General features: G+C 49.6%; 1 protein-coding gene across 1 annotated transcript in view; it reads right to left on the bottom strand.

The window, feature by feature from the left end:
- Tenm4 (teneurin transmembrane protein 4) overlaps positions 1 to 12307 on the bottom strand; it is a 388185-nt gene that overhangs the window by 214356 nt on the left and 161522 nt on the right. The window contains 1 exon segment of the mRNA XM_060367590.1: positions 3725 to 3980. Within this exon segment, the coding sequence (XP_060223573.1) occupies positions 3725 to 3980 (256 nt within the window).

Here is a 12307-nt window from a genome sequence, read left to right as displayed (position 1 = left end):
TCTGCTGCAAGAGGCTGGTCTCTCCAATATCTTAGCAAATAGTAGGCATCAAGTGAGTACTTACCGAGAACAGGTACTACCGCAGAGTCACAGAGTCCCTAAGACATCATATCTCAGTGTAACTGTTAGAAAAGCCTAATGATGGAGGGTGGAGGGTTAAAGGTGGCTGCTAAACTTTGATGCTTCTCTCATTGCGAAGTGGGGTCTGTTTCCTCTCCCCTTGAAGCTGGCTGGCCCATGACAACTTTAGCCAACAAAATAAAGCAGAATTGATGCTTTGCCAGTGCTAGGCCAGGCTTATAGGAGGATCAAGGGCTTCTGTCTCAGTACCTTAGAACCCTGATTCACACAGAATGAAGTTCAGGGGATCGTAGGCAGAGTTACTGGGGTGCCTTAGGGGTGACAAAGTCCTCACAGCCAGATGTAAGGCATATGGTGTTAGCTGAACACCAGTTGACCCCATTAGTACCCTGTGGAGCAAGAGCCATCCAAGACCTTCCCTACCTCCCAAGTGTCTCTGTGAAGAACTAGCTGCATGTTTCCTAAAGCCAGTAAGTTGGGGGAGGGCATTTGCCATGGAGCAATAGGCAACTGAAATCAGGAATTACTATTATTTTCAGGGGTGAAAACGCACTACGTCTAGGTCTATGGGTGAGTGGTAGGGTGGGTATTGAGTAGGGGGGTTGTATCTGACTCTGAGGCTGTTCCTTGAAGCACTCTCCATGGTGAGTGGCCTGTCATACACTCAGAAAACTAGGCCGCAGTTCTGCAAAGCAGCGAGGGGACAGGCCCTGTCCTCTCTTCTTCACTACAGAATTGACACAGGGAAGCAGCGCTTTGAGAAAATGTGGGAAATGACTCTTATAATGTGACTTCTAGATGCTGGGCATTGTATGTGTGTTTCTTATACTGACTTTTTCCTACCCTCTTTGAAAAGTATAATTTTTAATGCTAACCTTTCAATGAAGAAATCAAGACTTGGGAATGTTGAATAACTCATTCAACTAACAGATGTGTTTAACCTACAGGTCTCATATGGCTGAAGAGAGCTATAAAAAATACAAAACCATTAACTTACCTAAAGCATTATGAGGGGTGTGTGTGTGTGTGTGTGTGTGTGTGTGCATGTATGTGTGTTTATATTGTTATGTTTTGTGGTTTTGGGTAACTTGATTGTGTTGTTCTCAAGAGTGAACTCTGTTGATATGTCATGTTGTCATGACAAAAGGTTTAGCATGCTTGAAAGCCAAGGGAAGAAGAAGGCACATCTACTTTAACAATTTCACAGTTTTCCTTGATGCTCAGTCGCTGATTCTACCTGCCAGACTCTCTGTCAACTTTATCCTGCTAGTCTGGGGCCACCAGCCTGGTAAGGTCAGCGTTAACATGGAGAATTCCGATGGTGTCATCCAACAGAGATGGTGCCGTTCTCAGTTGGGGGCTGTCCTGAGATGCACAGCCCTCCCCCCCGCCCCGTAGTCATGGAATAGCCTTCTTCAGCTATTCATCGGGGCTTCGGGACTAAATAGCACTCAGCTAGACCGAGACGTGAAGAAGAGGGCAGCTCAGGCAGGGATATGCAAAGGCCCATGAAGAAGCCTGAAAGAGCACAGGCTGGGTGAAGGCTACATGCCTACACTGCGTATTGAATAGATACAATCTGGTTATATATGATAATCGTGTGAATGGTGTGCTGCAAGAATGCTGAGGAGTGTGTGAAAGGGTGTGTGTGCCCGTATGCACCTTTCTGTAGATTTAGGTGACTTTTTCTTCTTGCTTATTTCCTTTGCTAACTGTTCTACGATGGACATGAATTATTTCTCTAATAACGAAAGGTGAAAACACAACTCCATGCACTTCCAAGCCGTGCAAACAGGAGGACAGGGGATCAGCATGGCAGGCGAGTTCTGGCTGATGGGGCAGGGGAAGTGGGTTGGGAAGATCGTTATACCACATAGTGACCACCTGAGGAGCCTCTTCCACCGCCCCTCATCTGCCTCCCTTTCCTTTAAGAAACTTACATACTTGCAGGAGGAACTCCTGCTTTGATCCCAAGCGAGAAAAATGAACACCCAAGTAGTGAGAAAGGCAGCCATGATCCATGAAGATGACTAGAATCGCTTTTTACTTGCTGGCTTCCACCAGCCAAGTCCTACTCAAGAAGCACTGAAAAAAAATGGGAGACTTGACTGGCTACCCCTGGCTGGGCTGACAACAACTAACAGAAACCGTAATAATTACGACACTGGGGTGAGTCATGGTAGACGCCTCTCCCTCAGGAACTTGGGTTTGGAAAAAAACGATCTCACAAGAATAAAATGTGACCAGAGGACTGTGAATTTGCTCTTGCAGACCCCGCCATGCTCCATGTGCCCATCCCATCGCCACGATCGCCCTGTGTCAGGCAGAGGCAGGTGAATTTGCCTTTGGGAAAAGAAAACCTGTGCGTCAGTACTGTAAGAGAGAAGATGGAAGACACTGTGCTGGGCCAGCCTGGGACACTTCACCTGTGATTTAGAGAACAGGGAGAGGCCATGCTAACAGTGCTCTGCACAGGTGGTGGAGTTATGGATAAATCTAATTCTCTTTTTATCTTCCCCATGATTTTTTTTTAAATAATTTATTTAATTTTTTTTATGTGCATTAGTGTCAAAGTGTCAGATCCCTTGGAAGTGGAGTTAGAGACAGTTGTGGGCTGCCATGTGGGTGCTGGGAATTGAACCCGGGTCCTTTGGAAGAGCAGTGCTCTTAACCACCAAGCCATCTCTCCAGCCCCCACCCCATGATTTCTTAAGTGAGTTGCATGGTTTTTACAATCACACACACACACACACATACATACACACGTGCACACACACGCACACCATTTTGGAAAACTGGCTAAGCACAAGAGAGGCAGGTGGGTGCAAGACTCAGACTGACCACAGTCCCCAGGTGAAGGAAACAGCCCTTCGCACTCCTGGAAGAAGGGAGTGAACCTCAGGGGAACAGTACTGGACGGACAGTCTCGCACCGTGGGCTCAAGTCCAAGCCGAGTATCAACCTCCTGTGTCACCTGAGCTGTCACAGACTCACTGACATTCACCTTCCAGAACTCCTGGAATGGGGCATCGTATGAAAACCCATTTCATCAAGATGTGAGCATTGCATGACAGCACGATACGAAAGCCAATGCTACCAACACTGACAGAAAGAGCTCTGGGGCTACCATTACGTCAAGACATCAGGGCAGAAGAAGGGAAGGGGAGAGCGGCTTTCACAGAGTACCTGTCCAGTCTAGGCATGTCTGATGCTGAGCACAGGGCAGTGAGATCACCCCCAGTTGGCTGAGTTGAGGACCCAGCCAAAGTGGAACTGAGTGCCTGCTCTGTCCTACTCCCGTGCCTTCCTCCTTTGCACACCTCTTGTCTGCTTTTATAAAATCCTTGCCTGACCAGCCTCATTTCCATTGTGTAGACGAGGCAGGTGGCACTCACGAGTCTATCAACCTGACCAGTGTCATACCTTTAGCAAGCAGCAGGCTAGCATTGGACTTCAGCCCTGGTGGGTTCTAAAATCCCAGCCTCCCATGGCTCCTCCTACCATCGGAGAGCAGCAGGCCGAGGCCAGGCTTAGACACATTTCCTGCCAGCCAGGCCACCAACAGACGTTAGACCCCAGCTGGTCTGCCCTCTGCCCGCCCAGCACACCCGTCCCCTCCCAGCCTCAGTTCACTGGGACCCACCTGGTCTCCAGTGGGATGTTACTGTTGAGTAGCCAGTTGTCCTGGGCATGGGTCGGCTCCTGGGCGCTGCCTGCCGCGGGCTCCCCGGAGAGTGAGTGGTCTGTCGGCGCTGGGCTTGGGTTGCTCCTTGGGGTGAAGTTGCCCCTGTTCAAAGAGTTGATGGAGGCCGCGTGGTGCTGGTTGGGGGTGTGGGCGTGGGGGAGGGGCGGCGGTGGTGTCCGGAGCCGAGGGTGGTTCTGCAGGCCACTAGGATGATCTGGGGAGAAAGCAGTCACGGTCAATGGGCCACCGGCTGTGTGCTGTCCCCGGTGAGAGGGACAGCCATAGAGGACCAACCAAGACTACAGGTATCTGTGGCTAGCCAAGTATGTATTATGTCATTCAATCAAATCTGTAGTTCACAGAGAGTTCCCAGTTCCTTCTGTTCTATGCGTGTGTTGGGGCAAAAAACAAAATCAAAATTCCCATCCCATACACTGAACTTAAACATTAGGAGAGTAATAAAAAAACAAGATTGAGAGAGAGAGAGAGAAGAGAGAGTGGGTGCAAGCATGTGAGACTTCAGCTGCCCATATCACCAACTTCATTCCTATCCACAGCTTCACCTTTTATCTGTCCTACTTTTGTGGTTTTGGTCTTTAGAGTATCATCTCACACCTGTGGCTTCCTCATCTGGGACTGAGTGTGTTTGAGATGGAAGTTCTAGCACCCTGACCCAGATGTCCTGAGTCAAGAACCAGGAGGTAGGAGCCCAAGGAATCTGACTTTCCAGGGCTGCGGGTGAAGTGCAAAGAAAAGTTAGCTGAGAATCTGACATCTCTATGAATACAGAGCCAGGGCAGAGCTCTGTAGGAGGTGTGTGTGCCTGTGAAGGTGTAGGCCAGGCAGCCTTGAGGAGAGGAGGACTTCTGAGCCCAGTGCACCATGGTTGCGTCTGGGTGGATAAAAACTACGGGCTCACTTGCTGAGCACGCACTGTGTACCAAATGCTGTTCTGTGTCCCTCCCCCCCAGATGTGAAGACTGAGGTAAATGTTTTATTTAGTTCTTCCAGCTATACAGAGCCACAGGTATTACCGTCACTAGTGAAGGTGAACAACAACAGAAACCAAGCCTAGGGTTGGCGTGGATAATTCAGTTCCCATGGGAATGTGGTAAAGCAGATTCTATTTGCCAATAAGTAAAGCAAACAAAGCTTGCTATAGCGATGGTAGGCCTGGCAGTGAATCTTTCACCTTCACCTAAGCAACTCACAGAATGCCTCCTCTCATAAAAGCTGAATGGGGTAATGGGGGAAGAAGTCAGGATATTAGAATCCAGGCTAGAGTCTGCCACTTACTAAACATGCAATACTGGACAGGCCACTCAACCTCTTTGAGCCTCAGTTTCCTCATCTGTGAAATGGGAAGTGCATTTGCTACAAGAAGAAAGCACTACAGTGATACCAAGTTTGGCAGTCGACAGGAAAGTTAATGGAGGATATGTCACTCTGTTTTTTAGGCAAAGAGATACAAAGTGGATTGGGGGCGGACACACTGGCGGAGGAAGTGGAAGGAAGAAGGGAATGATAATCCACCCACAGGGGATGCATTCCAGGCTGCTAGCTTCAGTGAACAGTCTGTGTTGGGCCTACAGACCCCTGGACTCTGATGTACCCGGTCCCCCCTTTCATCAGCTCCCCACAACTACCTACTCTTGCCATAAGACCCTCAGAGGTCAGGAGTGGCTGAGGTGGTTCAGTGGGTTGAAACTTCAGTGCAGGTAAGGAGGGTCCCCAGAGGCCATCGAGTGGGGATGAACGCATTCCCCCCTGAAGATGCTGAAGTCCTGGGGCAGCCGAGGCTAGCACACCTGGGAGTCAACCCAACCTGTGCAGGTGGAATACCCCCTCTCCTCCCAGTGAACAAACAGCCTTGGATCAAGAAAGGAAGCGTGGGTTAGGGCCATTCGCTGTGACTGGCTCTCCCTGAGTAACGCTTTTGTTTGGGACAGGATCTCCTACATCGCTCTGGCTGTCCTGGAACTGTGTTAGCGGTTCTCAGCATGTGGGCCGCAGCCCCTTTGGGACCAAACAACTCTTGCACAGGGTGTCATATCAGATAGTCTTCCTGTCAGATTTACATTAGGATTCATCACAGCAGCAAAACGACACTTACAAAGTAGCAGTGAAGTAGTTTTATGGCCTGGGTCCCCACAGCAGAGGAAACTGTATGAAAGGGTGGCTGCGTTAGGAAGGCTGAGAACCGCTACACTGTGTAAAGCAGAGACCTCAAACTCAAGGAGGTCTACCTGCCTCTGCCTCCCAGGTGCTGGGATCAAACGTGCAACACAGATGTGGCAAGCAGCATTTTAATACAGACAGAACTGGGACAGAATCCAGCATAACAAGTAGCCCCTGTGCTGTACCCCAGCCCCACTGCGGCCTTTCTACCTGTGGGGTGCCTCAGCAGCGAAGTAGTGAATGATCCTGCAAGGCCAGCGTTGTCCATGGCCAGCCGGACAAGGAAGACAGTACCTGCCCTGCCCTAGGAGGCCTCCCCCTTTGACCTTTTACTTACATTGATATTAGCAATGACTGCCTTGTATTTACATACCTACTATGAGCTTTCAGAGCTTTAACATCTGCAATGCTCACAACAACCCCTAGAGGGAATTATTGGCATCATTCTCCCTCACCCCCTTTTTGTATAAGGAAGCTAAGTCCTGAGAAACCACTGACTTCTGTCTTCTAAAACCATGTGCCTTTGCATCTGATACAGGTTACTGTAGTCTATGGCCAGTGGCAGTGAAAGTACTCTCAGGCTAACATACTTTTGCTATGTGTCTGGGCAGGAATACCTGACTCACTAACTGTTTAGAAACCCCAGAACATTGTAAAATTCTGCTGTAATTTCAATTTACACCTTCTTCCCGCTGATTCAGTATCCACCCACACATGAGCCCTTTCACAGTTAAATAGACACCACCTTCCGAAAAGGCCACCACACTAGCTGAGTTCTGCAAGCCTGCTCTTCTGGAACAGCCTTTGGTTCTTCTAAAACTCCCCTGGGTGTTTTCGGTGACTCGTGCATGTAATGAATCAAGGAGGCTGAGGCAGGAGGATCGCCTCCAATGAGTCTGAAGCCAACCTGGGCTACACAGAACGTTCTATGACAGCCTTGGTTAGTGAGATCCTCTCTTATAAACCCAGAATAAATACAGAAACAAATATGCACAGTTGCCAGGATTCTCCAGTACCTTCTTTTATTTTATATGTTCAGGAACCCTGGCCACTGGGGTCTCTGCCGACTCTCCCCAAGCTGAGATCAGATGGTGGTGCCCTTAGTGAGTTGAGCAGAGCAGGGGATCACAGAAAAGGCCCTGGCGTCCCACAGCTCTGAGTTCAAGTGTAGTCTCTTTCACTTACAAGCTGTGATGGTGGGGCAAGGTGTTCCCTGACTTCCCATGCATGCTTTCACACACATACACAAGCATGTGTCATGGCACGAGTGTGCACACATGTACAGATGCACACACATATGCACATGCAATATACATGCGTGCCTTCACACTCATAAGTAAATGTAAACATTTTAATGTAGCATTAAAAAAAAACCCTATGATGCTAGCAAGTCACTGAAGTTCTTCAGAATTGGAGTTTTCTGGAGATTTCTCTCTAGAGACAATGCCCACCATATAAAGCTATTTTGAGATTCCAACGAGATGCCACACGTCAGGTCCTCAGCACAGTGCCTGGCACTTCAAACTAGACAGTAACTATTTCCTTTCCAGTGCTGGGGACTAAACCTGGGGCCTCGTGTGTGCTAGACGAATGCTCTGCCATGGACCTATATCCTGCAAACCTGCAAATGGTAGCTGCTAAATAGTAGCCATCCACAACCATGAGAAAGGCACACGAATGAATGAACCATAAAGCACTCAATGTCACCATGGAGATAATTCTTTATTTTAAAACAGAAGTTCTAAAACAAAAGGAGTGAGAGGGGGAGAACAGGAAAATAATGAGCAGAGGGGCAGTGCCCTTTCACAGCAGCTGATGGATTTCACTGTGGTTAGTACCCTGGCTCCTGGAAGTCAGAAAAGCAGCTGGAGCTCAACACAGACCAGAGAAGTGACCAGAATGTCTAGCCCGACCCTCAGAGCTAGGTGCCCCCGGCTCCAGGGTTTTCAAAGAGTAAGGCTCTTTGATGCATTGGATGAACCTCTCCAGGCTGTGAGACTGGGAACAGCTCTATCTATCCTGTGCTTTGTTAGGGCGGAGGGGCTCTCCGGTAAAGACACACATCTTCCTTGATGAGCGTCAGTTTTAGGGTGTGGCTGGCTGAGAAGAGCACAGGGGTCTCACAGAGCAGCTTCTGCCCCTGACGTGACATTGGGGCCTGTCGCCACTGCTCTGAGCCTCTAGCTGCTCACTCATTTAGAAAAGGTGATGCGTTAGAAATGGCAACAAAAAGGTAGAGAAGTGATGGTCTCTCACAGGTTGAAGACGGAGACTCACAAACATGCTTAACTTTGAAACACTCAATCTAGTTAGACAGTACTTAAGGCCATGAACTGTGTGACATCATCACACCTCAGTTCACGTATACTGAGGACTTACTGAGTAACAGACACTAAACTCTTTTACTTAGGACATCACGCAATGGTTTTGAAAAGAAGAAGCCACTGCTATTCCTCACAGGAAGTCCAAGCAACTGCCCACACTCACAAACGATGAGGCAGCGAAGCCAGAATTTGAACTTCGGCAGACTGGCTTCTGGCTTCCGGCCTGTAGTGTGAAATCCATCACTTTTGTCCAAGTGGATCAGGACAGGCCAAGCGCACTCAACAATGTCTGCCATATGGGGGGCACAGGTGCTGATGGCTATCATCCTGTCACTGCGCTCCAGCCCCTGGAGACCCTGGAGGGAGGCACAGAGCATGGCTGCTTGATTTTAGCAGGGGTCCAGGAAGCAAGCATGAGAGGCAACGGGTGGGCCTGCATTGTGTCACTCTGGGCAGAGAACAATGAGTGGGCAAGGTGATGGAAGTCTAAAAGAGCATGGTGCTAGGGCTGCACTGAATCCATAGTGTGAGTGGCTGTGAGGGGCAGTGGTAGGGGGTGCGGAGGGACCGTGGGGCAGGTCCAGGTGGTGGCTGCCTGGAGGTGAAAGGCCAGCAGACATCATGGAGTAGGAGCTGGTATTACTGTGGCCACGTTAGCGCTGAAGGAAGCTCTGGGGCTGGTGGAGGATGAGGCAGGGGTGGGAGGTAGAGGCCCGAACATGCCCCAGATCAATGGCAGGGTGCCTTCCTAGGAAATGGGCTACAGTGGAGGAGGCTATGATTGTGAGGAAAAAAAAACCAAAACATATAAACTTTATAGCTTTGGCTCAGCCGGGAGACTCAAGTGCTGAGATCTAAGGACATCAAAGATAGCTCCAAGAAAGGGTGCCAGGTCAGGTGCCCCCACACACCAACTCTGCCAAACCACAGACAGGTGCCCAAAGCTCTCTTTGCTTCAGAGTTAATGATGACCCCAGTGTGCACTGCAGTCATTAATCGGGCCCTGAAGATCGTCGGATATGAAAGATGATGGTATTTAATTATCATAAAACACAAAAACTCCAGCTGCCTGAGCATGCCAACAGAAAGAATTATCTGGCTTCCATTAAAATGCCATCGACCACCATGGACTCGGGATGGTGATGTAGAGGCGCTGAGAGCTTAGCTAATGAACCTTGGCCTACAAGTCCAATTTAGAGAGACCAGAGAGTTCTTTGTCACCACAGTCTGCAGCGGCATCTGATGGCCCCGCTTCTCATCTCAGTTCTGCCTCCTTGGAGCCGTGGTGTCACAGACAATTTATTAAACTTTGGTTTTAACTTTGTCACCTGTCAAAGGTACATGGCAGTAGCTGGAAACTGTAAAGTCCCAAGCAGGAGTTATAGAGAGAATTATCATTAGTATTATGTTTCAACCTAGAATGGATTCCAATCTAAAAGGAAGCCCTGGTGTGAGCAGGAGGTGAGGGATAGGTCTTGGGGCTGTGTTTACCATTCATTCACTTCCTCTCTGTATGGAATATTTGCTGTTCATTTTCACTGATGTCCCTTTAATGGCCACTGTACAGGAATTCTCAGTGGTATTTGGTCTGATACACTAGATGGACTTAGGGAGAGGGAAGGACCTTGGAGATGGGGCAGCCCCTATAGAACTTTGGAGCCTGGAGGTTGCAAGAAACTTTACTTTCTCATTTATGTGAGGCAGATCAAATATGAGGCAGATGATCACAATGAGTACACACGGGTTGGAACAGCGGGGCAGTGCAGGCCAAAGGTCCACTGTCTGATACAGCGCTTCCTAAAAGGGGGCTAGAAATGAGGAAGGGCTGTTTCTCAGAGTCCCAGTAGCTGCAGGCAGGACACAGCCAGGGAAGCTGGCAAATCCATACCGCTCGCCCATCCCAGAGGCACGCACAGCGGTAGTAGTTACTGTTTGCTCCATTCTAAGTTCCAGATCATTCTCTGCCCTTCTCTGACCCTTGAAGACTTCATGCCTGATAACCCCCTGTCCCTGAGCTGAATTTCAGTAGGTTTGGCTCACTGTGAGGCCGGGAGAATGCTTGAGGCAGGACAGCAGACTGAAGGAAGCCCCCTCTCCTCAGTCCAGTGCAACCCACTCAGGTCACGGTCCTCAGCAACAGCCACAGTTTTTCCAGGTTACAGAGCATGTGGATGCGGTTGTCTAGGAAACTCTAGGAAGAGCAAGGGCTAGAAGTGGTGCTAAACCAGAGGAAGGGTAAGGCTCCTAGTGGGGACGAAGAGGGTATCCAGGTGGGTGGCTGGTGTGAGCAAAGGCTGTGGCTGAAACAGTCCCAAGATGGTGTGGGGACCTTCTCATGCTGGGAGTAACCTTGAGGTTGAAAGATGCTTTACTTTTTCTCATTTCTGTGAGGCAGAGTTCTGGAGCAAAGTGCTACGGAGAGGTCACAGACAGGCAAGTCTGTAGCCTGGCAGTGTTCAGGGGGCTCACTTTGACTTCCAGACTTTTAGAGTCAATGATAGTAATAATAATGAGACAGAACCCTCAGGCTGTTAACTGGACCTCAAGTTCTTCTCTAGGGGTGGATGCCCTGCTGGATCAGGACTCAGCATGGGGTGTGGGGGAGGATCCTACTTTCTCTATGCAAGCAAGGGGAGCGGAGCAGTGTTCCAAGACCATCAGACAGAGACGCAATCAGCAACTCTCTCCACCCCTAGAGTCCCAGGAATTCACAGGCTAAGCCAAGGTCATCAAAGTCCGTGTTTTCTAAGTGTGGTGTGTGGCTAGCGTGACAGGGCTCCCACCTGAACAGTGTAACTCGGCAGGTGCCCACCTGCACATGACTTTGCGGTTGCCAGCAGCTAATTTGCTCTGTGACCTTGAGGAAGGCACCTAACGTGCCCGAGTCCCAATTCCCTGGACTGACTAACAGGGAGAGGAGGTAGAGGGAGACTGTTCTAACTCCAGAATGCAAGACTGGATCATGGGTGTCGGGTGTCGGGTGAACCTGTGATATTTGCTCATGAGCAGCATCTGGTTGCAAAAGACACTCCTAGCGTGCTGTATGGCTGGGTACCAAAAAAGATGAAAGAGAATCATGGGCTTCTCCCTTCTTCCCTGCTTCCTGCTTTCCTGCCTCCTGCACACTTTCCTCCTGATTTCTAAGTACTGGTGCTGCATACGGAGGTGGGCAGACAAGAATTTACTGTACAGTTTAACAGACTCGGAAAAGGCCAGCTGAAGCCAGGAGCCCTGGCGGTGGGTGGTGGGGTGTCATTTCTGGGTTCGTGCCTTCCCTTAAATCTGCATCTACCTCAAGGCTGAGTTTGTCCTAGGAGAGCGTTCTGCCTGTCAAGTGAGTTTTCCTTCCTGTCACCGTCACCTCCGTAGCCTTTTCAAAAAACGGCCTGACCTGTAAACAGTCAGGTCAAGGCCTAAATCAACAAAGGGCCACACTTGACAGGTAAGACAGAGTGACTGCGATTGTGCGTGTGTATGTGTGCTTGAGAGTATATAAGCGCGCGCGCGTGTGCGTGTGTGTGTGTGTGTGTGTGTGTGTCCCCGAGTGTGTGAGCTCTCATTGTGTGTGTGTGAGTGTGTGCGTGCCTGTATGTGTGCATACACGTGCACCTGTGTAGGGTGTGTTGGAACAGATACCGAGTCGAGATTTGATAGAGTACAAAGCACCAAGAATGAGGGCAGGCAGTTTTCAGACTGTGGGGTGAGGGGAGTGGGCCTAGTGGAGGCCCCCAGCCTGTGGTCACCTCATATAGAAGAGGTGACTAACTAGCCTCCTCTGGCTTCCCGAGACAGGGAGTGATCCCATGAGAACAGGAGGAGGATCAATCCTGCCAGCCTGGAGAGTTTAAAGATAGCGTGTGTGTATAGGAGCCTACTAAGAGCTTTGGACTGGCTTTCCAAGCCTCAGGGCTTGTGTCCACACAGTCCACGTGCCAGGAAGTGAAATGCCCAATTACATCTCATGTAGCAGAGTTCTAGACCAAAGAATGCCCCAGTTTGGCTACTAACTCACTAATGACTTTGGATGGGCCTTAATTTG

The sequence above is a fragment of the Meriones unguiculatus genome, chromosome 14 (assembly GCF_030254825.1).
Source record: "Meriones unguiculatus strain TT.TT164.6M chromosome 14, Bangor_MerUng_6.1, whole genome shotgun sequence".
NCBI lineage: Eukaryota > Metazoa > Chordata > Mammalia > Rodentia > Muridae > Meriones > Meriones unguiculatus.
The sequence above is the reverse complement of the archived record's forward strand: the minus strand, read 5'-3'. Positions and strand labels throughout refer to the sequence as shown.